This window comes from Garra rufa, chromosome 2 (assembly GCF_049309525.1).
Source record: "Garra rufa chromosome 2, GarRuf1.0, whole genome shotgun sequence".
NCBI lineage: Eukaryota > Metazoa > Chordata > Actinopteri > Cypriniformes > Cyprinidae > Garra > Garra rufa.
This window is the reverse complement of record NC_133362.1, coordinates 30,982,098-31,007,469: the sequence shown is the minus strand read 5'-3', so window position 1 is coordinate 31,007,469 and position 25,372 is coordinate 30,982,098. Positions and strand designations below refer to the sequence as shown.

Here is a 25,372-nt window from a genome sequence, read left to right as displayed (position 1 = left end):
CACATGGCTCCAGGGGGGTTAATAAAGGCCTCCTGAAAAGAATCCATGTGTTTGTGTAAAAAAATCCATATTTAAAGCCTAACTGTCGTCTCTTCCGCTAATTGTCGTATGCACATTAACGAGAGAGTGGCGTTCCAGCGGATGGCGTAGGATGTAAGCTCCGGAAGTGACAAACATGGAAGCGGAGAGAGAACAAAACAAAACACCAGTCACGAAGTAGAAGTACAAAACGAGGACTTGTAAAGAAAAATATCTGAGGATTTCGATATAAGCCAAGAGGAGACTAGTTTTCCTTTGCTGTAAACAAAACTTGGTTCTTGATTGTATTCATTCGAAGAAGATCATATACACCTAGGATATAAATCATGGGGTCATTTTCATTTTTGGGTGAACTATTCCTTTGAGGACTCGTTATTGTTTGTGTTTTTAGAGGATGGGTGCCCCCTGCTGGTTAAAAAAAAACTATAGGAAACAATGCAGATGTTTGTGTCTCTCATATAAATATATGTCTGTTTGTTTCTAGGCCATAGAAATGGAGCTGCGTAAAATGGAGGTAACTCAGGCTAACAGACAGGTGTCACTGCTGGTTTCCTTTATGCCTGACTCCTTCCTGAAACACGGAGGAGACCATGACTGTATCCTGGCTTTACTGCTTATCCCACGACTCATCTGCAAGGTGAACTTTCTGAATATACATGTCTACATTTAAGCGCTAACCACTAAACCATGGTCAATCCAAGTTTTGATTGAATGTGTTTGTGTATATATGTTGCAGGCAGAGCTGATCAGTAAGCAGGCTCAGGAGAAGTTTGAGTTGACTGAGACGTGCGCTCAGAAGGCCGGCATGAGAGGAGCCGTTGGAGAACAGCTGAGTTTTGCTGCTGGACTCATCTATTCTCTCTCACTGCTACAGGCAACACTGCACAAATATGAACAGTAAGTTTACCTAAACTTATTTGAATATTCCAGCCCACAGCCAGTTGTACGCTGTCCGCCATTTTTGCTGCACTCGAGCAGCTGTAGCGACAGCAATGTCTCGTAAGCAATGCAGGTGTTTTGTAGTTGGATGTAAAAGTGAACATAAGAATCGTTGTTTTCTCCTGACATCAAAGCCACTGTTTTTGATGGTACTATGCCACTGAATACACACAAAACAGAAGAGAGGGGCGGGGTGAGCAGTAGCTCATTATCATTTAAAGAGACATGCACTGAAACAGCTCCCTGTGAACAGAGCTGTTTTTGACAAGGTAAAAAAGGTGTTGTTTTACATGACCATTGAGGCATTTTAACCAAAGTATGTTGCAGACATTTCATGAAGATCTAAAGAATCATACTAACTTGTGGAAAATGGGCATCCAATATTCCCTTTAAGATGTCTTTCTCTTTATCTGTCTTGTGCAGTGCTTTGAGTCAGTGCAGTGTGGACGTGTACAAGCGTGTGGGCTCTCTGTACTCTGAGATGTGCGTTCATGAGCGATCCCTGGATTTCCTCATTGACCTTTTGTACAAAGACCTGCTGGATGAAACCGTCAATGTGGAACCACTTACCAAAGCTATTAAATACTATCAGGTGTCATAATGTAATTTGTCTTTTTGTAGCACTTGCATTTCAGAACAGTAATAATATTCTTTATATATTAATATATATTCTTATTTTTATTCTTCTTCTCCACAATTTTGTACAATTAATTTCTTATAATAATTAATAAAATACAGTAAAAACTGTAATGTTGTGACAACGGAATTGCAATTTAACATTAAAATGTGATTTATTCCTGTGAAGCTGAATTTTCAGCATCATTACTCTACATTCAGAGATATATTAAAAATAACTACATTAAGTAAACAGCATTTATTTGAAATACATTTTTTTGTAATCTTATAAATCTTGCTAATGCCACTTTTGTTAATGACCCCAAACTTCTGAACAGAAGTACAAGTACAGAAGTAAATTACTGTTTGTCTTTCAATCATTTTTTCCCTCAGAGTATACAAATGTTTTGTTTATTGATATGCATTACTTTTTGTTGTAGCACCTTTATAGTATTCATCTCGCTGAACAGCCTGAGGACTGTACCATGCAGCTAGCAGACCACATTAAAGTAAGCAATTCACTTAGACAGACACGAAGAAAGAGACTTGGATCGGTACACATACCTTTAAAGGGGTAGTTCACCCAAAAATGAAAATTCTGTCATTAATCACTCATGTCGTTCCACACCTGTAAGACCTTTGTTCATCTTCAGGACACAAATTAAGATATTTTTGATGAACTCAAAGAGCTTTCTGACCCTGCATAGATATGCGTTGTGATACTCTCCTGAATGCACAGAGGAGACTGATGCAGAAGAGAGCTTCATAACATTGCTGTTGAACCACTGATGTCACATGGACTATTTTATTGATGTCCTTACTAGCTTTATGGGCTTTAAACGTGTCAGCTGTGTAGCTGTCTTTTCTGTCAAAGGTTAGAAAGCTCTTGGATTTCATCAAAAATATCTTAATTTGTGTTCCAAAGATGAACAAAGGTCTTACAGGACATGAGGGGGAGTAATTAATGACAGAATTTTCATTTTTGATTGAACCATCCCTTAAACACATCTTCATGTGTCTGTTTAGTTCACCCAGAGTGCTCTGGACTGTATGGCGGTGGAAGTGGGGCGTCTAAGGGCCTTTATTCAGACAGGACAGGATGAAGAAGCGTTTTGTGTGCTGCTGAAGGATCTGGACACTTCCTGTAGTGACATTCGACAGTTCTGCAAGAAGATCCGTCGTCGTATGCCAGGCACTGATGCACCGGGCATCCCAGCTGCCCTCGGCTTTGGACCACAGGTGATGTGCTTTCAAATCTCATTCACATTATCTACACATTTAAGTTGTATACATGTCTTTGATATGTAAGCCTTCTGTTGATGGGTTTATGTGTGTAGGTGTGTGAGACCCTGGCAGAGAGCAGAAGGCAGCTGGCCTGGGTGAATGCAGTGCTTCAGGAAGTGGCAGCGGCAGCCGCTCAGCTCATCGCCCCTCTCAGTGAACATGAGGGACTGCCAGCCGTCAAACTGGAAGACATGGCCTTTAAAGCAGCTGAACAGGTATTTTAGTGAATCTTGTAAAAACATGAAATAACTTAGACTACTGGGTTCAGTATGATTTTAATGCTTTTTAATGAAGTCTATTATGTTCACCAAGATTGTTATAATGTAATATAATTTTTGTTTAGTGATAATTATTCACGAGTCCCTTGTTTGTCAGAAAAATCCTTCAGGTCCCACAAATTCTTTGGTTTTTCAGTATTTTTGTGTATTTGAACCCTTTCCAACAATGACTGTATGATTTTGAGATCCATCTTTTCACACTGAGGACATCTGAGGGACTCATATGCAACTATCACAGAAAGTTCAAACACTCACTGATGCTTTAGAAGGAAACATGATGCATTAAGAGCTAGGGGTGAAAACTATTGAACAGAATGAAGATGTGTAAAATGTTCCTATTTTGCCTAAATATCATATTTTTGTAATTTAGTACTGCCCTTCAGAAGCAGACTTACATGTTTCCCAGAAGACAAAATAAGTTATATTTACCCTGATCTTTAAATTCTACAATTTTCACCCCATGGCTCTTAATGCACTGTGTTTTTCTGGAGCATCAGTGAGCGCTTAAACCTTCTGTTATAGTTGTATATGAGTCCCTCAGTTGTCCTCATTGTAAAAAGATAGATCTCAAAATCATACAGTCATTGTTAGAATGGGTTCAAATACACAAAAATGCTGAAAAGCCAAAGAATTTGTGGAACCTGAAGGATTTTTCTGAAGAACAACAGACAGTTTAACTGTTCAGGATAAACAAGGAACTCATGAACAACTATCACTAAACGAAAAAACAGCTGTGGATCATTCAGGTAACAACACAGTATTAAGAATCAAGTGTATGTAAACTTTTGAACAGGGTTATTTTTATAAATTCAACTATATTATTTTATCTTGTGGACTATAAATATATATGTAAACATATTTTGTGTAAAATATCTTATTCAGGTCAGTACTAAATAAAAAATAACATGCATTTTGTATGATACCGTATATTTTGGTAACATAATTAACATTTTGCAGATTCTGCAAGGTGTATGTAAACTTTTGACCTCAACAACTGTTATATAATATAATATGGAGATGTAATGTTATTTATTTATTTCAGATCTATGGGTCACAGGGCATAAACCCTCAGGAGTGTCTGCGCCAATCATGCAGTGTTGTGATAGCAACCATGAACAAGATGGCTACCGCTATGCAGGAGGGAGAATATGACTCTGAAAGACCACAGAATGGAGTAAGTCTGGGTTCAGGAAGGATGCACTACGTCTATAAATCTTTGCGCTTGTGTCTCACTGTGTATGTGTATTGTTGTAGATATCTCCTGTGGACGTCCGAGCAGCTGCACTAAGGGCAGAAATCACTGATGCTGAAGGACTCGGCCTCAAACTGGAAGATAGAGAAACTGTCATTAAAGAGCTTAAGAAATCCCTTAAAATAAAGGTAGGAGCAGTCATACTCATTGCAAAGAAGCACATGATATCAAATGTTTAAAATAATGTGAAATTGCTGAGTAAAAATGGTTTTGTGTCTAGGGAGAGGAACTGAGTGAGGCCAATGTGCGTCTCAGTTTACTGGAGAAAAAGTTGGACAGCGCATCTAAAGATGCAGATGAGCGAGTGGAGAAGATCCAGACAGTCCTAGATGAGACCGTTTCACTGCTGAAAAAGAAGGAAAAGTAAGAGATGCCAAAGAGGGTTGTTACACATAATTCCTAATGTGTGTCTGAATTTCCTACTGTAAAAAGGCATTTAATATGGGTATTATAATCTGTAGGGAGTTTGAGGAGACCATGGATGCTCTCCAGGCTGACATAGACCAACTAGAGGCAGAGAAAGTAGAGCTTAAGCAGAGAATCAACAGCCAATCAAAGATGACCATGGAGGGTCTGAGAGGAAGTCAGGGCTCTGGCATCGCCTCCATTGTGACTTGTGGCATCACTCCTGGTAAGAGACCGAAAAGGGAATCAGTTTAACCTAAACACAAGGTTAAAATGTCTTTCTTTTAAAAAGTCTTCCTTTTAAGTGGTCTAACATATCTTTCATTGTTTGTATTCCTTTTAGAAGAACAAAAAGGTAAATTTGTTGTCAGTGTGACATTTAAATATCTCCACTTTCATTTCCTCCCACTCATAGTCTGCACGAGTGCATGAAAAGTTATTTTTGCTTATGTTTCCCTTTCATAAGTTGCATGTGCTGCAGTCAAGAGCTGTGCAATAAATGACCATCACTTAATGTCATTTATGCACAGAATACTTGATTCTGATTGGTCAATTATGATATTCCTCTCTTTATGATATTTAAGTAGTATTCACCAGTGTAGTTTTCTTCCTCATAGCTTCATACATGTTATGTTATGTCTGCCATAAAACAGTTTTCTTCCTTCTCGTCTAGTATAATATGTAGCCATCTAATAAATATGTTAATATATGGCAAAAAAAAAAATTATCTTTAAGGTTTAAAAATCCTTAAATCCTAATTACTTCATTGTTTTTTCTTTCTTTTATAGTGTGCATTATCATTTACATACGCACACTGCCATTCAAAAGTTTGGGATCAGTAAAATATTTAATGTTTTTTTTAAGAAGTCTCTTATACTCGTGAAAGTTCCATTTATTTAATCAAAAATACAGAAAAAAGTAATATTGGGAAAATATTATTTCAATTTAAAATAACAGTTCTCTATTGTAATGCACTTTAAATATATAATTTATTTCTGTGAGGCAAAGCTAAATTTTCAGCATCATTACTCTAGTCTTATATGTCACATGATCCTTCAGAAATTATTCTAATATGCTGATTTATTATTTTATTATCAATGTAGGAAACTAATTAATAATTATTTTTTAAAAGAACACCATTTATTTAAAATAGAAATCTTTTCTAACAATATACAGTACCATTCAAAGTTTGAGGTCAGTAAATTTTTTCTTTCTTTCGTTGTTTGAAGGAAATAAATACTTTTATTTAGCAAGGATGCGTTAAATTGATAAAAAAGTGATAGTAAAGACTTATATTGTTAGAAAATTTCTATTTTGAATAAATGCTGTTCTTTTTAAAATTTTCTTTAGCAAATAATCCTGAAATAATTATTACAGGTTCCAAAAAAATATTAAGCAGTACAACTGTTTCCAACATTAATAATAAATCAGCATATTAGAATGATTTCTGAAGGATTGTGTGACACTGAAGACTGGAGAAATGGCTGATAAAAATTTCGGCTTTGCATCACAGGAATAAATTATATTTTAAAGTATATTAAAACAGAAAACCACTGTTTTAAATAGCAATAATATTTCACTTTTTTTCTGCATTTTAATCAAATAAACAGCCCAGATGAGCAGAAAAGACATCATTAAAACACATTAAAAATCTTACTGATCCCAAACTTTTGAACAACGGTGTACTTTTGTAAACCAATGCAATATTTGAAATCTCTATTTTATTATCATCTCCATGTAGTGAAGTATTAAGAAAATCCTAAATGGATTAAATTTAATCCACCTAGAAAATACTCCCTTGGAAATACCAGTAATATAATACTATAATAAACACTACCACAACATGTCAAACATTTAGGGGTTACTAAGATTTTTTTAAATGTTTTTGAAAGAACCTCACCATTATTTGTTACAAATGTGACCCTGGAGCACAAAACCAGTCTTAAGTCGCTGGGGTATATTTGTAGCAATAGCCAAAAATACATTGCATGGGTCAAAATTATCGATTTTTCTTTTATGCCAAAAATCATTAGGAAATTAAGTAAAGATCATGTTCCATGAAGATTTTTTGTAAAATTCCTAATTTGGACAACTTTAAAGGTGATTTTCTCAGTATTTTGATTTTTTTGCACCCTCAGATTCGTGATTTTCAAATAGATTTATCTCGGTCAAATATTGTCCTATCCTAACAAACCACACACCAATAGAAATCTTATTTATTGAGCTTTCATATGATGTATCCATCTAAGTTTTGTCAAATTTAACCTTATGACTGGTTTTGTGGTGCAGGGTCACAAATACAGTAAAAACAGTAATACTGTGAAATATTACATTTTTATCTGTTTTAATATAGCTGAATTTTCAGCATCCACTACTTCAGTCTTCAGTGTCACATGATCTTTCAGAAATTATTGCAGAATAAAACTATTAATTTGATCTGAAAAAAATAAATGTTACTGGTTTTTAGAAAAATATATGAATTGTCTCTGTCTTTATTAACATCTAATTTGTTCTGTGTATGTTAAAGGTGTGTGTGCGGCGGCAGGACTGCAAGTGATAGATTCTCCACTGTTGACTCAGCAGATTGAAGCTCAGCGACTGAGTATAAAGCACCTGAAGAATGAAAACAACAGACTAAAGGTCTCTGCTACTGCTTCACAAGCACATTTCCTCAATGCAGGCACTGGTGATTTATTCTCACGTTTGTTTTTGTGCATGTGTTTCTGAACCGCAGGCAGAAAAGATGCGTGCTCAGCTGGCATCTCTTCCTCCTCTGAATGTGCCAAAGCTGGGCTGGCGAGAAGGCTGTAGGCCTGAAGTGTTGTCTAGCGCCCTCTACCGAAAAACAGACCAACTGCTAGATACGCTCCTCCAGATGAGTGCCAATGTGAAAGTAGTCGACATCACAGGAAAATCTCCAGGTCTGTATTAATCCGACTTAAAAACGCAGATTTCTGTTGTTTTTTACAGTTATTACATCACAGTGTTTGTGTTTTCATTAACAGTGAGTCCCAGTGCACAGCTCCTAGAGCAAACAGCAAGGCTGCAGTCACTCAATGACACTCTCGATAGGCTTAAGGTAAACTAAAAATGCTTCAAAATCATACAGTCCTGCGCTTATTTAAAGGGATAGTTCACCCAAAAATGAAAATTCTGTCATAATTACTCACCCTCATGTCGTTCCAAACCCGTAAGACCTTCGTTCATCTTCGGAACACAAATTAAGAATCCAAGAGATTTCTGACCCTCCATAGACAGCAAGGGTACTACCATGGTGGATTTCATCGAAAACATCTTAATTTGTGTTCCGAAGATCTTCCGAAGGTCTTACGGGTTTGGAACGACATGAGGGTGAGGAATTAATGACAGACTTTTCATTTTGGGTGAACTATCCCGTTAAGCAACGTCTTTCTTTGCAGGATGAAGTTGCTGAGCATGTGGTGACTCATAGGCCTGGTGCTCAAGTCTCGTCTGATTTCGCCACTTTTCCCTGCACTTCCTTTGTAAAGGTAAGACAAATACACAAAATTAGGTTTTCCCACATTGTGTGGATCTATATAATCCACTCATTCTTTCTAATTCTGCTCTTAGGCAAAGGAGGAGAAGAAAGGAGATGCAGTGTTAGTCGGTCGTGTGATGATGCCTTGCGCTCGAGGACAGGAACAGGTGCATCGTCTAGTGCTTTCAAACACACAGTTACAAAGAGTTCATCGCCTTCTTCAGACTTAAAATACCCCTAAAAAATCAAACTTACTCACTAGTCTTCAAAACATAAATTAAAACAAATATATTGGAGAATGTATCTACGGCCACAAAAATACTTTATTAGGTCAAGACCTCACAAGTCAAGCATCTGTAGCTTTCGTTATATCTGCCACACGTTAAAATCGGTCAAATAATACAAAAAGGCTACAGATTTGAAACATGAGACATGCTGAGGACGTTTTAATAATTAGACTTTATTAACACGGCATGAAATGGATGATTCAACATGATCTCCGCTGCTTTATATCTGTATCCATTTAATCCCTTCCTTTCTCTTCCTGATTTGGATTCCCATTGATCCATGTTTACAAGTAGTTACCTAATGAGACTACATTTCAGATTGTTTATGTTTAATTAGGTGCTTTTCTAAGTGATTAGACTTAAAGAAGTTGTTCACTTCCGGAACAAAAATTTAAAGATAATTTACTCACCCCCTTGTCATCCAAGTTGTTCATGTCTTTCTTTCTTCAGTCGTGAAGAAATTGTTTTATGAGGAAAACATTTCAGGATTTCTCTCCATATAGTGGACTTCTATGGTGCCTGTGAATTTGAATTTCCAAAATGCAGTTATATGGAGAGAAATCCTGAAATGTTTTTCTCTAAAAACATAATTTCCTTACGACTGAAAACGTCCTGACAGACGAAAAACTGAAAAAAATGCCAATAAAATGGAAGTAGAAACCCGAGTCATATGATTTGACCAGTAAACATCCACCCCAAACACTCTGGCAACCATCTAGGAATTGACCCTTCGCAAAAACCCATTGTGTGTCGGACATAGCAACAGTAACTAAGGATAGTTACTGTTGCTATGTCCGACACACAATGCAGCTCTCACACTACACATCATGTTCTCACACAGTGAAAAATACATTGCGGAGCAAAGAGGAAACTGATATCACGCCGATAGACAAAACAGAGCAGGTTAATTCTGGTATGAAACAAAGTCTCAGCTTTAAAATGTTGTAATTTCTTTAAAAATGTAAACAAAAAATACAGTTTTGTGGCTCTTTAATGTGTTGTGACAGATTGTATTGTATTGCCTTATTAGATCAATCCACACGTGAACCGATCGTCTTTTCTTTACTTAAAGCACAAAATAAACAGGCAGTACACACAATTTTTCAAGTTTAAGTCCACCAAAGTTAATCTACTCTCCTGTCTGATTTGTTTGTCGGACACAATAGCGGATTCAGCGTTAAAACAGGTCAGATCACCTGTCAGTCAAGTTGTTTGCAAAGGGTCAATTGGATTGCAACATACTAAAGAACAATTAAAAATCTTACAGCATTGCTCTGGCAACTACCTAAAGCACCCTAGCATTATGGCATCAAATTCTGCATTGCTTACATTATCTTCATAAAACGTAAAAATCTAGTTGACCATTACTGTGCGTTCTTATTTGTGGTTGTTTGGCAAATTTTCATGAGCAAAATCCAGTCATTACAACTGGGAATCCATCCGATTGGAGATTTTGCATGAGGGTGGAAGAATTCCCCATGCAGATTTCATAACATATTTAAGTTTGCAATGCGGATTTGGTTGCATTGACCAAAAGGAAGCTGCTTGGTTTGAAAGTGGTTTCTGTGTGAGCTGTGCTTCATGTATTGCTACACTCTTTACAGTAGACAATGAACCTTTTTGCTCACAAAATGTAGCTAATGTGAATGCACCTTAATTATCAAGTGTCTCATACATCAAAACTATGATTTGATGTCAGTTTATACATGCAGTGTTTACAGAACATTCTGAATTAGGAGGCCAAAGGTAAACAAAAAGTTTTGGGGCTCTACATATGTACTGCAATTGTGAACAAACACACAAAGGATTCAACTTAGAGCCACTATGTTTTTCTCTTTTAAACTGATCAGATGCCATTTATCCGTGATTTGTTGGCGCAGCCCTCTTTATATACTCAAAGCAGTTACTCAAGTAACAGACAGGACAGATAATATGCTCTCATTCATATTTCATATATACAATATTAGTCAAAGATTAAACTGCTCTGTGTGCTTGACTGTGATGCTTGAATGTGCCATGCCAATGTGCTTTTGTAAAGAATATACAATACAAATTTGAGCAAATGACCAGATTTAGTGCCAAGCAAGGGCGGGATAACATCAGGTGAATGCTGCTGTAGGCAAGAATTAAATAGACATAATATAACAGTATTTATTAACTGTTGTATATTTGCTCCAAGAGATTGTCAGTATTTAAGTGGTCTTATGTTAGCAATGGTTTGCTTTGTTACTACTGTCTAAGTTATTAACTTGTTAACTGTATAAAATGCATACTGTTGCTTACAGTATTGTTGAATGTGTTGGCATCTTATATATAATGTGAGTAAATTAAATAAATTATGCCAGAAATTTCACATTGTTTGAACTTATTTCAATATTTTTCTTTTGTGTTTAACTTTAAAAAAGGAACCCCTATAAGTATTAAGACTTGTATGGCGTAATACAACATAAATGATGTCTCTTATTGAAATAAGCAGTAGAAAACTATGGAAGGCCGTTTCCGCCGTTGAATAAAAAATCTCACAATTCTGATATTTTTTCACAGAATTGCATGATACAAACTCGCAATTCTGACTTGTTTCTCTCTAGATTGTGAGAACAACTCGCAAGTGTGTGTTATAAAGTCAGAATTATGAGATATAAACTTGCAATTGTGAGGGGAAAAAAGACTGATATGTTCTCAGAATTGCTAGTTTATATCTCATAATTCTGACTTTTTAACACACAATTGCGAGTTGTTCTCACAATCTAGAGAGAAACAAGTAAGCTCTCTAAATCAATATTTACTAGTAATAATTCCAATTAGAGAGCTCTCTAATTGAGTTTTTACTAGTAAGAATTCCCATCAGAGAGCTCTCTAATTTAATTATTACTAGTAAAAATGCAATTACTAGTAAAAAACCACATTAAAGATATGTTTAATTGCAGAGCTCCATAACTGAATTAAAGAGCTCTCTAATTCAGTTCTTACTAGTAACAATTTAATTAGAGAGCTCTCTAATCAGAATTCTTATAGTAAAAACTGAATTAGAGAGCTCTTCAATTGGAATTATTACTAGTAAAAATGTATTTAGAGAGCTCTCTAATTGTAATTGTTACTAATAAGAATTCAATTGTAGAGCTCTCTAATTGTAATTCTTACTAGTAAAATTTATGTTGTAGAGCTCTGTAATTAAAAATGAATGGAAGTCAATGGAGACATATGATTACTAAAAATTCATTTGTAGAGCTCTCTAATTGGAATTGTTACTAGTAAGAATTGAATTATAGAGCTCTCTAACTGTAATTGTAACTAGTAAAAATTGATTTAGAGAGCTCTCTTATAGGCATTGTTACTAGTAGGAATTTAATTAGCTCTCTAACTGAATTGTTACTAGAAAAAATGCAATTACGACGAGTAACACATAGTACATTTTAGGCTAAAACGGCTTGCCATAAACGCTTGTCATGAAGCAGCAACCACTGAAGGAGTTTCTCAGCGTGGATTTCACTCCATATTCGGGAGTGAAAGTTTAGATTTTTTGTGGGGAAAATCGATGGTACAGCATTTGTTTTAAGCCTACACTTATATCCATCGCCACCTGTAAGGTCTTTTTGTAGCTGTGGTCAACGTATCAGTATTTTATTTTCCAAATTATGTATTTCGAGTTGTGTTGCGGTAAAAATAGCAACAGAAAGCGCTACTAGCTCACCGAGTGTAACCATTTCATGTCATAATAGCGCCCCCTATAGTCCAAGATATGTATAAAACGATGTGGATTTATAAAATAATGTCTTTTATGGGTTTTCTACTACATATTTTAGTGAGAGACACATTTATTTAAGATTAAGCCATATAAGTCTTTTACACTCCTCAGTGGTCCAAAATGCTTCTAGAAAGAGCTTGCATAGATAAAACTAATGTGAATACATAGGAAATATTTGCATTTACTAACCAGCAATGAAAGGAGCAGTTTACAGATGAGTCATAAAATGGAGATAGCTAAAATAAACCCATCTGTTTACCACAGTAAAGAGCCACATAGCTTACTGGAACGGAAGAAAATATTCTTCTTGACATGGCATATAACCAAACGCATCAGCTTGGATATATTAATCACATTTCGGGAAACTAGAACTAGAAACTACCAGTATGATTCTGCAACATATGGATACCACCACGATATTGGATGGTAATAACACAGCTCCTCAGAACAATGGCACCATGAATGTAGACCACATCCAAAAGATCATTAGATGGATCACATTTGCTGTTGGGCTTCCTGGCATTGGCTTTTCTATCTACCTCATGGGCATGCAGGCAAAAACTGGCAAGGCTGCTCCCATCTACCTCATCAGCCTGCTCGCATCCGACATCTTCAACATCCTCGGGCGGCCGAAGGCATCGGGGGAGAATGCTGAGAAAACCAGCATGCAGAGTACAGACATATCCTCCCTGATATTCTACTTTGGGATCATATCCAACATCGTGTTCATGGTCTGTGTTGCTCAGGAGCGATATCTGTTGGTAACCTGTCCGCAATATAATGCCTTCTGCGTGAAGCTCAAGCAGTCAAGCATGATTTCATTGGCCGTGTGGGCAGCTCCGTTTGCAATACTCTTTCTGGCTTACCAAGGATATGATGTCTTATTCTCCATAGCTCTTCTTCTCCCACTACCATTCCTGGTGTTTTTCTTTTTGGATTCGTTTAGAACCTTATGGTGTACAAGACGGCCAGCAGCTGTGACTAACAGAAACAAGATTCTGGGTATGCAGGCGGTCATCTTGAGTAATTACAGTATGCTTTACCTTCCCTTTATTTTACATACTCTGCTCAAAGCATTGTCTTTAAGCTCTTACGCGTACTACTTGGGACTTGTATCTGATCTTCTTCTCTATCTTGGCCCGCTGGTGGACCCATTCCTCTCAATCTTTCTTACGAATGGAATCAGTGACATTTTGAAGGCCTTTCCCTGCTGTGCGAGGACAAGCACACAGGAGGAAACATACTCTGTGAATACGGACACTGTGGAAACGGTATCTGGGATCTTAACTCAGCTCTGAGAAAATTGAAATTTAGCTCATAATAGCTCATTATGATTGTTAGCATTTTACAGCTTTGTATTAGTTCACCCAAAAATGACAGCTTTGGTTTGATTTTGTTTACTAATGTTATTCAAAAATATCTTCTTTTGTTTGTGTTTTATAGAACTTGTAAAAAATGACAAGTGCCATAAAAGTAATCCATACAATTTTAGGGCCCTAATCAGTTTTTTCCAAATTCCATTTAATTTTTTCTGGATTCCATTTTTCCTGTTTTAATTGGTCTTGAATCAGTAAAAAAAATATATAGCTTTTAGCTTTTGTTGAAATTCAAATGCAAATGGCCCTACAACTTGTGCAGTATATTCTAAGTTGCCTGAAGCTGTATGATAGCTTTGTGTGAGGAGCCCACTTAAATTTAAGTCAATGAATAAGTGAAAAAAAGGAGCTTCTACTAATTTTGTTTACATGGAACAGTGGAAATCATCTAAACTTCAAAAGACATGAGGGTGAGTGAACGATGTGAAATAGCCGGTTTCTCGTGATGCATCATGAACGTAAACAATGCCACCGAATCAAATGAAACTTGCATATCTTCCAGATGAGTGTTGCTGAAAATGGTAAATTGTCATATTTTGGGCTGCACTAATCAGTCAAACCGGGACATTTTGAGTACTAGAGACTCCCAAAAGTTATTCCAAATCAAGGGGAAGAGCGCAAAAAAACCTGTCTGTTTGGCCAAACTGATCCAGGATTTCCAGGGCAAGAATCTTGACAACATTCGTGTTTGTTCTTATCATTTCCGGTTAGGTAGGTGAAATATTAGGCTGATATTGTTATTAATACTGCACGTACAAATCGTTACAATCTATTAACTTTTGTTTGTCAAAATATTGTGCCCCCTCTACTTACTAAGTCCTTCTCTATATGATTTAGCAGCCTCCACACATTTTTTCTGTGGTTTAGACAGCATAAATTAACAGAAAAACGTATTCAGTAGTACATTTACTGTGCAATCCATGCAGCTGTTTACATCAGAGTATCTCCAATATGGCCTCGCATCCAGGTAACTGACTAAATTGTGACGCAAGTGCAAACCCTCTAATGTCTTTAACATTAAACACTCTTGTATGTTTCCGTTGAGTTGTCAGAATGAAGTCATAACTTAGTTTGAGAACAGAGACTTGTATATTTTCTTTAATAATCATAAAATGGAATACAAATGTTGTCTCAAGTACATATAAGACTCTAAAAACTAAAAAGGTGTAAAACATCTGAGGAAGGTCTCATAGGATAAGAAGCCTGCCACTCAAAGCAGACTAAACAGGTAGAGATCTGTAGAGAAAGAGTGCAGAGCTCTCCGAGCACGTAGCGGTAAAAATCTTCAGGCACAGTCACCAAAGTGTGGGATGTGTGTCATTACAAAAGTGTGGACATTTGGCTTTTGTAACCCGCACACAACAACACAATCATACACGGATTGGAACGCAGGAAATCTGTAAACAAATGTTCTCCATTAAAAAAAGTCTCGTATTCACTGACTAGGCGCTTTCTGTAGGAATAACAGGGAGAAAAGGCTAGTGAGCAACTCCAGCGTAAGAAAAGCATTAAAAAACAAAAATGGTGAATAAACAAAGCCATTGTATTCAAGTCCTGAGTTTTTAAAACAAAACGTAAAAGGCCAAAAACATAATTCAAAACACTGATGAACCCATAGAAGGTTTTACAAGTAAACAAGATTGATAAGTTTCCAGGCCCATAATGGTCACTTGAGCATACTGAAATAAATCAGTGAACACATAAGGTGGGTTTCATCTAGTCCGCTGGTGAATTGCTAGTCTCTCAGGAGAAGGGGTGAGGGGTCTATTGGCAGCAGAAGCTGTGGTCCAGCTCGATTCAGAGGTGGCCTGTCACTCAAGGCAGCAGGGTTCATCGGCGTGGTTGGTGTCGGGTTGGTCTAGGAGCGGGTGCCACGGCGCAGGAAGGCGTTGAGGCTGAGGCCGCAGCATCTTCGGCCTCCTCCAGCTCTCCCTGGAGCTCCTGACTAACACTGGACTGCAGCGCGGCCGGCGTCAACCACTCCTTTGGCAGGCAGCTCTGAAGGAAGGGCACACAAGAGCTGAAGTAGGCCAGTCGGTTCACCCAGCGTGGGATCTCTCGACCACAGAGGATCTGGCGCAGACATGGGAAGGGAGATATTGTGAGATTTTAGACTTTTTTGGCAACGTGGACTCAAACGATTAATACATATATGGGCCGTTCTATCTTAGAGTTTACTAAGATCCTTCTGGGAATCTATTGAATATTAGTAAGTTTAATATATTTAAAACCATTTAATTTTTTATTGGTTACTTTCAATTGGGAGGTGGCTGTCACAAACCCTAACCCCTAAATTTCAACTTATGAAAATGATATTGAAATAATTTTTGTATGTTTTTCCATTCTTGTTTTTAAAAGTATATTTTTGATTCTTTTAAAAAGTGAAGTTAAAAAATATTTTTTTATATTTTCCATGTAAATTCGGAAACTTTATGTAAAAAAAAAAAAAAAAAATGTTTCTGTACAACTGTTCAGAGCTGTGCTAGATTTAGATAAAATTAGATAAAATTCTCACTACCGAAACAGTCACGACTGAAACATGTTATCATTGTGTCGGTAGTGACGAAAGGAAACACATAGTCCTCATATTTGGTGGAAATAAACTAAATTTTAGTAAAGTGATGTTTTAGTAGTATTTTAGTTTTAAGTTAAAATTCTGTAATGTGATGTGGTCGCTACCAAACCACTACTGTCACTACTGAAACATGGGATGTTTAGTCAAAAATAACAGTATACTGAATTATTAACTAGAATGTTACAATATTTTTGGTTCAATGTATATTCAAACTAATGAATCCTTAACTTTAAAATAAGTATGATCAACTTTTTGCCTTCTACAAACAAAAATTGGATTCAAAATACAATAAATCTCATAAATTACTCTTAAAATGTAATTGTTTTTTTATTTGCCTCTGAATAAAAGTATAAAATAGCAAAAATATATATTTTCCAATGTATATGTAAGCAAAATCGGTAGTGACAAATCTGGGAGGACAAATATTCCAAAACGTTATAAAAAAAATATGAATATTATACAATTTGCACCCCCCCCACCCCCCCCAAGATGTTTCCAACTCTGACTTTGTACCAGTTCTGTAGAATGGCCCATATATGTCCTTCAGCTTACCTCTGATAGTGCTGAGGAAAAGTGATTGCAGTTCTTGTGCATGAGGTGGTAGGCGTTTCCCTTATACTCCTTCCCCATTTCCTCCACAATTCTCTCCACATCCTCTTCTGTGAAGTCTGTGCTCCCTAAAACAATGGCCTCTCTAAGAAAGTAGAAAGTAAAGCGGGTGTGAGAAACGCTACGAGAGGAAGAGACTTTTGTGGACATTTGGTTTCAGTCTGATCAGTATGAAGATAAATATTGTGACTCACTTGAATTTGAACGTCTCTCCGAGTTCTGTGGCGTCCCCAGGTGTTATCTCAAAAATACCTGAAAAAGGATAAGGATGTCCTCCATAGGCAAACTCTGCAATAAAAGAGAAAGGGAGTTTGGTTATTAAAATATCTCCACAATCTGTCTTTACAGAGAGATTGTTAGTATTGTGCTACAGTGCACATTTGATAATTTGCATGAATTTCTGAAGTCTTACCAGTTTAAACTTTTAAATGACTTCACACAAACAATATACTGAAATGTACGGTTTTCAGAGCGTACACACACAGAAAGTGGCTGTCACAGAACTTGAATACTGGATTAAGTTCTCTTTAGCACGTAAATGAATAGTTCACCCAAAAATGAAAATTCTGTTGTTAATTACTCACCCTCATGTCGTTGCAAACCCAAAAAACCTTTGTTCATCTTCGGAACACAAATGAAGATATTTTTGATTAAATCTGAGAGCCTTCTGATCCTGCATAGACAGCAATGCGACTACCACGTTCAAGGCCCAGAAAGGTAGTAAGGATATTGTTAAAAATTAATGGATCAATCTTAATTTTACAAACCTTTACGAAGTGGTTGAGCTTAAAAATTATTCTTGTTACGGTTGAACCATGTCACATAGATTATTTTATCAATGTCCCTTACTACCTTTTCAGTTGCGTTGCTCTCTATACAGGGTCAGAAAGACCTTGGATTTCATCAAAAATATCTGAATTAGCGTGCAATCCAAAAAAAAAAAAAAATGAACGAAGGTCTTACGGGTTTGAAACGACATGAGGGTGAGTAATTAATGACAGAATTTTCATTTTTGGGTGAATTACTCCTTTAAACTCAAATACACACTGAACAACTTTTATAGCGTTAATAAGAATCAATGTATATTTAATTCAGAGTGATTCAATTTCTTACTTGAATGCTACTGTTAGAAAGTACCTCCTGTATCTAAAACACTGTTTATTTCAGAAGAATTGTGATTAGACTGTTGACTGCCATCTTGGCAGAAAAACAATTATTTATTAATTTTTTTCACTTTTTTTTTTTTCACATTCAAATTATTTTTTAAATTATTACCCAGTCTGTTAAAGGGATAGTTCACCCAAAAATAAATATCACCCCATGATTTGCTCACTCTCAAACCATCCTAGGTGTATTTGACTTTCTTCTTTCAGACAAATAGTCTGAGTTATATTAAAAAATGTCCTGGCTCTTCCAAGTCTTATAATGGCAATGAATGGGTGTTGAGATTTTGAAGTCCAATAAAGTGCATGCATCCATCATAAAAGTGCTCCACATAGCTCCGCTCCTTCTGAAGTGAATCGATGCATGGAGCCAGGACATTTTTTAATATAACTCTGATTGTATTCATCTGAAAGAAGAAAATCATATACACCTAGTATGGCTTTAGGATGAGTAAATCGTGGGGTACATTTTTAGGTGAACTATGCTTTTAAAACACTTTGACAAGCACTTGACAATTTTATAATTAGTATAATTTTCAGTTTTATTTCATTTTAATTTTTATTAGTTATTCTTTCCTCTGTACTTTCAGTAAAAAAAAAAAATTCTCTAGTTATGCCTTTACTAGTTTCAGTTACTGTTTCAAACTTCAACAATGGGTGTAGATAGTGTAAATGAACATCTATTTATTACTTACACACTGAAGTGAAGATGCTTTGTTAGTACACTATAGGTCAAGCATCTGTCTATTTGGGGTAAACGAGAAAAGCTAACTTTGATGATCAGTATCTTTGTTCACACAGACAACATTCAAGAATGCCAATGCAAACATTCTAAAACTGCCAAACAAAACATCTCATCTTCACCTGATAAAACTGGAAGCTTTTGTAGGCAGAAACGGCATAAAATGTCAAGGTCTCTTCCTGTTGCATCAACAGATCGTCCATGATGTGAGGTTTAGTCATGCTTAGACACCCCCTTCTTTCTTTGTTGTAGTCATGCAAGTTAAACGCTGGAGTTCTGAGTAGCTTGACTCATTTGTGTCTGAGTCATAACGCGAGACTTACCTCTGCCATAGATCTCAATTCCTGAGTGAAAGACTCCAATTCCCAGAGAGGTAGTGAACTCATTGATCCAGTACTATGAGAAAAACAAAACAAGTCTGAGTCACATACAGTGAAATGGTAAAAGCATTGCAAGGACAGCTGGATTGCTGTTTTGATTTGTTCAATGATAGTAGCAGCGGTTAAATCTGCAAAGGATGTTAATAATAGGTGTCAATATATTCAAGAGGTTCTGTTTGGCAAACCATCTTTATGATTACACTACTAATCCATTATGACTCAAAAAAAAAAAAAATTGTTAGAGCAATTAAACTAAACCAGTAAAGTATCCAAGATGATTGCCACATTCAAAATGAGCAAACATGCATTGCAGAGTAACTTATGGATATGCAGAGACAGACAATGTGACTCAGCGCTTGACACCCAACCTATTTCATTAACAGGTCTGTTGTTTGAGGAAGTATCTGACAGCTGCCCCCAATTGATTATGTGTCACCAGAAAATAAGATGACACTGGACCAGCTGCTTTCTCAATGTTCAATACCTGATGGTATTAGGTGTACTGTACTAATCTAACTACATTCGTAATATATTCATTGGCACATTTGTTTTTTGGCACAGTGTAAAGTGGCCTCTTGAAACTTAATAATTTAAAATGAGAAACATTGTGCAGCTAGATGGCTCTCCAACTAGTCATCATTTAGCGTTGTCAAATAAAGACCCTTATCCTTCTGGCCTCAATTACTTCAAAGCTTATTATACATATCCTTCATCACAGAACTGGGGATTAGTCTCTCTGTGATCAGCAACTGGCTTCGAAGTGTGATTTTCAGCAAGAGTACTCTCATGCCAATAGAGCTGCGATTAGAAATTAAAATCTACAAGCTCTGGCATGAACTATGTGGGAGATCTCACACTGATAAGTCCAACGGGAATTTTCATTTTGGACCAACCCATGATATTCGTAGATGTGTATGATTAATAATGAACTGGACACTTATCTGTCAAAAATAGAAAGATTATTCCTGACAAATTTCCCATTTCCAGCTTAATACGCTGCAAATCTCCTACACGGTTTATAGGCTTAACTCAGGGCATACAACTTGTAATGTGATTCCCATCCAAATTAGGATTACTTGAGATCTTTTAAAACCTGGAGCAGCTCAAATTTCTAGGCTTAATCTTTAAGTGAGAACATATGCTTAAAATAGCCCAACACACAGCAGTACTGTGAGTACTAAGAGTAAAGTATACATTTCCATGACCCTGTTTCAAAGGGTCAATGAGACACATGAGACAGGCTAAATCTTTAAATGGAGACTATTCACGTTACTCAGTGATCAATGACACTTAAAAAGTACGGTCAATTTTTCCAGTCAATTTTATAGTCCTTTTTTTTTTCAGCCCACAATGCATTTGTACATTTGGGGTAAAATGCATGTGCATTAATGTTAATGAATAGGCCTTCCACAAAGTGGCTTGCTAGGTTTACACCATGTAAATAATAGTAGAGGATATATATATATACACACACACACACACACACATCCATGAAGAATTGTAAATTATAAATTAAAATTTTAAAATGATAGAAAAATATAAGACTGTATTTTATATAGACTTTAGATTTAATATTTATTGCAAAATACGCATATTATGCATACAAATATTCAAGTACTTTGAGAGCATAAGGAAACTGACTCCTTCGTAGTGCTTTATGGAAGTGAGAGGGCAGCTTGTTTCAATTCTCTAATTGGTAAAAGCTTTTGCAGAATCATGGGTAATGTAGTTTTTCCACCAGGAATTCTGCTGTTGAACATGATTGTTTTAAAATAAATTAAATAATGTGGGCTGATGGCTCTAACAATAGCATTTACCACTCATAACAACTTCATAGAGTAGAGTAGGCCTGTACTTAATGGCTTATAATTTATCGTTCAAAATACAATTTCGTATGGAGACAATATGCACATTTCCATTACAGATTCGCACAAAACGTTTGTGATATTATTTTCTAAATGAAAAAAAAAAAAATGTTGCGAAATGATTTCCATTAACCAGTGTTATGCAACTAAAACGTTTTTTTTTTCTCGATAAGTCATGACAGTCTGGATATTGGTAGGTTTACGTATATTGCAGCCACTACACTCGCCATTAATTTTAACTGTAGGAGATGTAGGCGTCTATCTTTACAGAAGCAGTGTGGAGAGCCGTTTCTGGGACACTTCTAAACCAAGTCACAGTGCGGGTCGTATAAATACAAGCATTGACTGGCCGCGATCAGCTCCAGTGGCCGTGTCTGAGCTGTAATGTGCCATGCAGTGTAAATAAGGGGTTATCTAAGCTTTAATGGCAAGACAAGCCCTTTATTCAAGCATTGTATAGTCAATGCTTGTGCAAGTAGCCACATTTTAGGTGTTTTTTTGATTTTATAGTACATTAAAAGAATGATCATGTGACTTTTACATACATGCAAAGTGACCTGTAAATGCGAAAAAAAGACATTTCCAATGCAGTTTTGCGAAATATTCCTTTGTCGAATTGCCTCAAAAACCACCTCAGGCAAGCGTAAAAAATGTTTAGATATATGGGAGTTTTAGCGAAATTGATGCGTTTCTATTAGATGTACTTTCAATTCACAATTTCAGTTTGCGCAATTTGAGGGGTAATGGAAACGCAGCTACTGAATGGGATTTTTACTTCTGGAACGGATTGTTGTACTACTTCTGAGGTCTACGTCCCTAAGGGTATGTGTACATGACAACAATGCACTAAAAATTGTTTTCTGAAAAATTTTGCGTACAGACAACGTTGTCAAAACAATCCCCCTTCACACGTTCCACAAAAACTAAAAATGCCTTATTATGCATACTAGGCCAGTAGGTGGCGATGTCACTTTGTAAAAAAACAAACAAACAAAAAAAACATATGGGCATTTCTATAGACTGAACATGTAATTTGCATGTGCATGATGTCAGTTTTTAAAAACTTGCATTTTTAACTAAAAATGGGGGGAAAAAATGCGTTAAGGAGGTACATTTTCACAACAAAGTGTTTCGAGGCGCTTGAAAACACAAAGTTGTGAAAATGGGTTTCAAAATGCATAATATTGTTAGCGTCTGTAAATTCATGCGAATTTGTGAAATGGTGACGTCAAGCGTATTACTTGTTCACTTGTTTCTTTACATCGCCTACTACTGGCCTGGCATGCATAATGCTTTTTGTGGGCCTTTTTTGAGGATCCATGTGAACTGGGATCGTTTTGACAACGTTCCTGCCTTTATGCGTAAAACAGAGGAAAATATTTTCCGTTTTTAGTACATTGTTGTCCTGTAAACAGAAACTTTGAAACTCATTTTCAAAAGTTTGTGTATTTTAGGCCCACAAATTGCCATCGTCATGTAAACACAATTTTCATGTGTTGTGTAACCGCCCCCAGAGACACCTCATGAGCTCTAGCAGGAAATACAAAACATGGAGTGGAGACAAATAATTACAGAATACTTTGAACCAGGAGGAGAACTCCCTGTAGCTCTGGTCTGCTTATATGTCATATTCTAGTCCGGCTTTTAGTTTGTACCTTGCTTGACACACAAAGCTTGATGCTTTTGAGTTTAGCAGAAAAGAAAATTACAAGCAGAATTTTTGTCTGACACTCAAGTTACTCAGCTAATTAGCCGTTTATTGAACCTTCTATAAACTAAACAGCACTCACAATCTTGCTGTAATACTGACTACTTGAGCTGTTCTCTTGTTGTTTTAAAAAGCAAAGCATACTTTATGTTTAGCATGACTTCTCAACAGCTGTCTCACATCACACAGGTGGATTCAGATGACGGTTGAATTAAGTGGGTCGAAGCTTTTAGCTTGTTATCTCAATATAATTCTTCCTCTAACAAACTTAATTGTTACTGTAAGAATGTGGTTAGACTTAAGCATTGACGATTAAAGTGAATAAAAGCTGGATCCTCTCTGATAGGCTGCCAAATTCTGCACACTTTTCCTTGGACTATAAAACGTTATCTCTTTTCCATTGCATTTACTAATGGAGCTGTAAAATGCACGCATTTATGCTGACATGGCTAAGTCTCAAAACCTAGTAAGCTGACTACATAGACATGTCCAAAATGCTGCCTAAGTAGGCAGCTAGCGAGGTTTGAAGACACAGCCAATGGATGTGTTGAACTAATGCCAATACTACACACCGCTGTCACGGGAGTGAGTGATCTGTATTTGTTTAAAGTCACCTACCATATCATAGACGTTCAGAATAACCGGCTCGTTTGCCATCACAGGGATGTTGGTGTTTTTCTTTCACTTTAGCTGCCGACCAGCTGCTGCTGCTGTCCTCCTCCGTTTTCCTTTTCACTCTATTTCTCAGCACCCCGACTTATTTCCTTTCCCTTTGTAAGCACCTTTTCAGCGTCCTCTTGACTTTTGCTGGTTTATAACAGTTTAGAGACATCTAAGAGCTGGTCCTGAAGGGGGTTTTCATTGATTGAATTTTTAGGCCACTTATTTTAGTCCAGCTACAGGGAGTAGCGACGCTGCTAGGCTAACTGCCATTTAGCTTCATGACAAGCGGAGACAAAAATGAACGGCACACGAGAGAAAGATAAGAATATCCGTGGAGACTCAGCCATTCAGACGACGAAGTGATATTTACAGTGAACGGAAATGAAAGCAGACGCACGTCAGATAAAAGGAAGACGTTTTAGCACCCAAGATATGAACAGCCTCCCCCGTTTTGTGTGTCTGACGATAGTGCGGGTGAACTGAACTGAATGCGCGTGCCTGATGATGCCCAACCTCACAGCGGTGCATTACTGCCACTCTAGTGCTTTTATAGAACAAAACACCCCCCACACATGGATACTTCATCTATACATTATAGTATCATCATTACACCCCATACAATATTAAAAACCAAGCATATGTCAATTTCTTAAAGGGATCATGACATGGATTTTTTCAAAATAATTTTAATATGTTCCTTGAGGTTTACTTGTAATGTTAATAAAGTTTTACTATTATTATTTTCAACCCTCATTCTGACCCTCTGTCTAAAACTATTTTAAGGGGCTGGTTCTTTAAAGGAACACTCCACTTTTTTTTGAAATAGGCCAATTCTCCAACTCCCCCAGAGTTAATAAGTTGATTTTTACCGTTTTGAAATCCATTCAGCCGTTCTCCTATTATGGCGATATCACTTTTAGCATAGCTTAGCATCGCGTTCAAAAATGAGCAACGAGTTTTGGTATTTGTCCTATTTAAAACTTGACTCTTCTGCAGTTATATTGTGTACTAAGACCGGCGGAAAATGTAAAGATGCGATTTTCTAGGCCGATAAGATTAGGAACTACACTCCCATTCCGGCGTAATAGTCAAGGAAGTTTGCTGCCATAACATGGCTGAAGCAGGCGCAGTAATATCACGCAGCACATCGCAGAACAAAGTGACCAACTGCATGCACAGGGAGCGTTCCTAGTTGGAAGTAACCTAGCTGGGAACTAATGCTGCGTTCCAGGCAGGTTTTTTAACTGTTAAATCACCACTTCAAACCACGACTCACGACTTTGTAGCATTCCAGGCAAGTCATGGCAAACTGCCTGGGCACATTTATGAATTATTATTATTTTTATATTATTATTAATTTGATTGCAACGTTATATTGTCCTAAGCTCTATTTTTCCACCGTGTACTACTTGCATAAACACCGCACCCATTAGGGCTGACATTGTTGTTTCGCGGGCTATGTTACGTCAGAACTCGGAACTGGGAGTACATCGATCTAGTACGGGTTCACGAGTGGGAAGTCATGGGTTTGACTGCCATTCCAGTGCACTTTCACGGGTAGAAGTTTGGAAAAACACGGGTTACGGGTTGTCTGGAACGCGGCATAATTTCAGGCGCTGCGTGATATTACTGCGCCTGCTGCGTCCTTATTACGGCAGCAAACTTCCTTGACTATTACGCCAGAATGGGAGTGTAGTTCCTAATCTTATGGGCCTAGAAAATCGCAGCTTTACATTTTCCGTCTTAATAGTCGATATAACTGCAGAAGAGTCAAGTTTTAAATAGGACAAATACCGAAACTCATTGGTTATTTTTGAACGCGATGCTATTGGTCTAATAGGATTCAATGATCTATGCTAAGCTATGCTAAAAGTGATATCGCCATAACAGGAGAATGGCTGAATGGATTTCAAAATGGTAAAACTCAATTTATTAACTCGGGGGGAGT

The 25,372-nt window shown here is 36.8% G+C and overlaps 2 protein-coding genes across 3 annotated transcripts in view; one reads left to right on the top strand and one right to left on the bottom strand.

The window, feature by feature from the left end:
* The window catches only part of dctn1b (dynactin 1b), a 42,290-nt gene extending 31,339 nt beyond the window's left edge, over window positions 1-10,951 (top strand). For both annotated transcript variants that reach the window (XM_073834095.1, XM_073834094.1), the window contains exons 16-30: window positions 524-676; window positions 776-936; window positions 1,402-1,570; window positions 2,034-2,102; window positions 2,620-2,832; window positions 2,931-3,092; window positions 4,198-4,329; window positions 4,410-4,535; window positions 4,628-4,770; window positions 4,869-5,038; window positions 7,340-7,452; window positions 7,547-7,733; window positions 7,818-7,891; window positions 8,232-8,321; window positions 8,404-10,951. In XM_073834095.1, coding sequence (XP_073690196.1) covers window positions 524-676; window positions 776-936; window positions 1,402-1,570; window positions 2,034-2,102; window positions 2,620-2,832; window positions 2,931-3,092; window positions 4,198-4,329; window positions 4,410-4,535; window positions 4,628-4,770; window positions 4,869-5,038; window positions 7,340-7,452; window positions 7,547-7,733; window positions 7,818-7,891; window positions 8,232-8,321; window positions 8,404-8,541 — 2,100 coding nt within the window. In that variant the 3' untranslated portion in view covers window positions 8,542-10,951. The remainder of the gene's footprint in view (window positions 1-523; window positions 677-775; window positions 937-1,401; window positions 1,571-2,033; window positions 2,103-2,619; window positions 2,833-2,930; window positions 3,093-4,197; window positions 4,330-4,409; window positions 4,536-4,627; window positions 4,771-4,868; window positions 5,039-7,339; window positions 7,453-7,546; window positions 7,734-7,817; window positions 7,892-8,231; window positions 8,322-8,403) is intronic.
* A 3,855-nt stretch (window positions 10,952-14,806) lies between these two features.
* desi2 (desumoylating isopeptidase 2) lies at window positions 14,807-23,906 on the bottom strand. The gene is made up of 5 exons (XM_073835086.1): window positions 23,380-23,906; window positions 19,132-19,204; window positions 17,098-17,191; window positions 16,847-16,988; window positions 14,807-15,792 (listed from the first exon to the last, which is right to left on the bottom strand). The coding sequence occupies exons 1-5, from the start codon at window positions 23,416-23,418 to the stop codon at window positions 15,550-15,552; spliced, it is 591 nt and encodes a 196-aa protein (XP_073691187.1). The 5' UTR covers window positions 23,419-23,906; the 3' UTR covers window positions 14,807-15,549.
* Window positions 23,907-25,372: the final 1,466 nt, after the last annotated feature.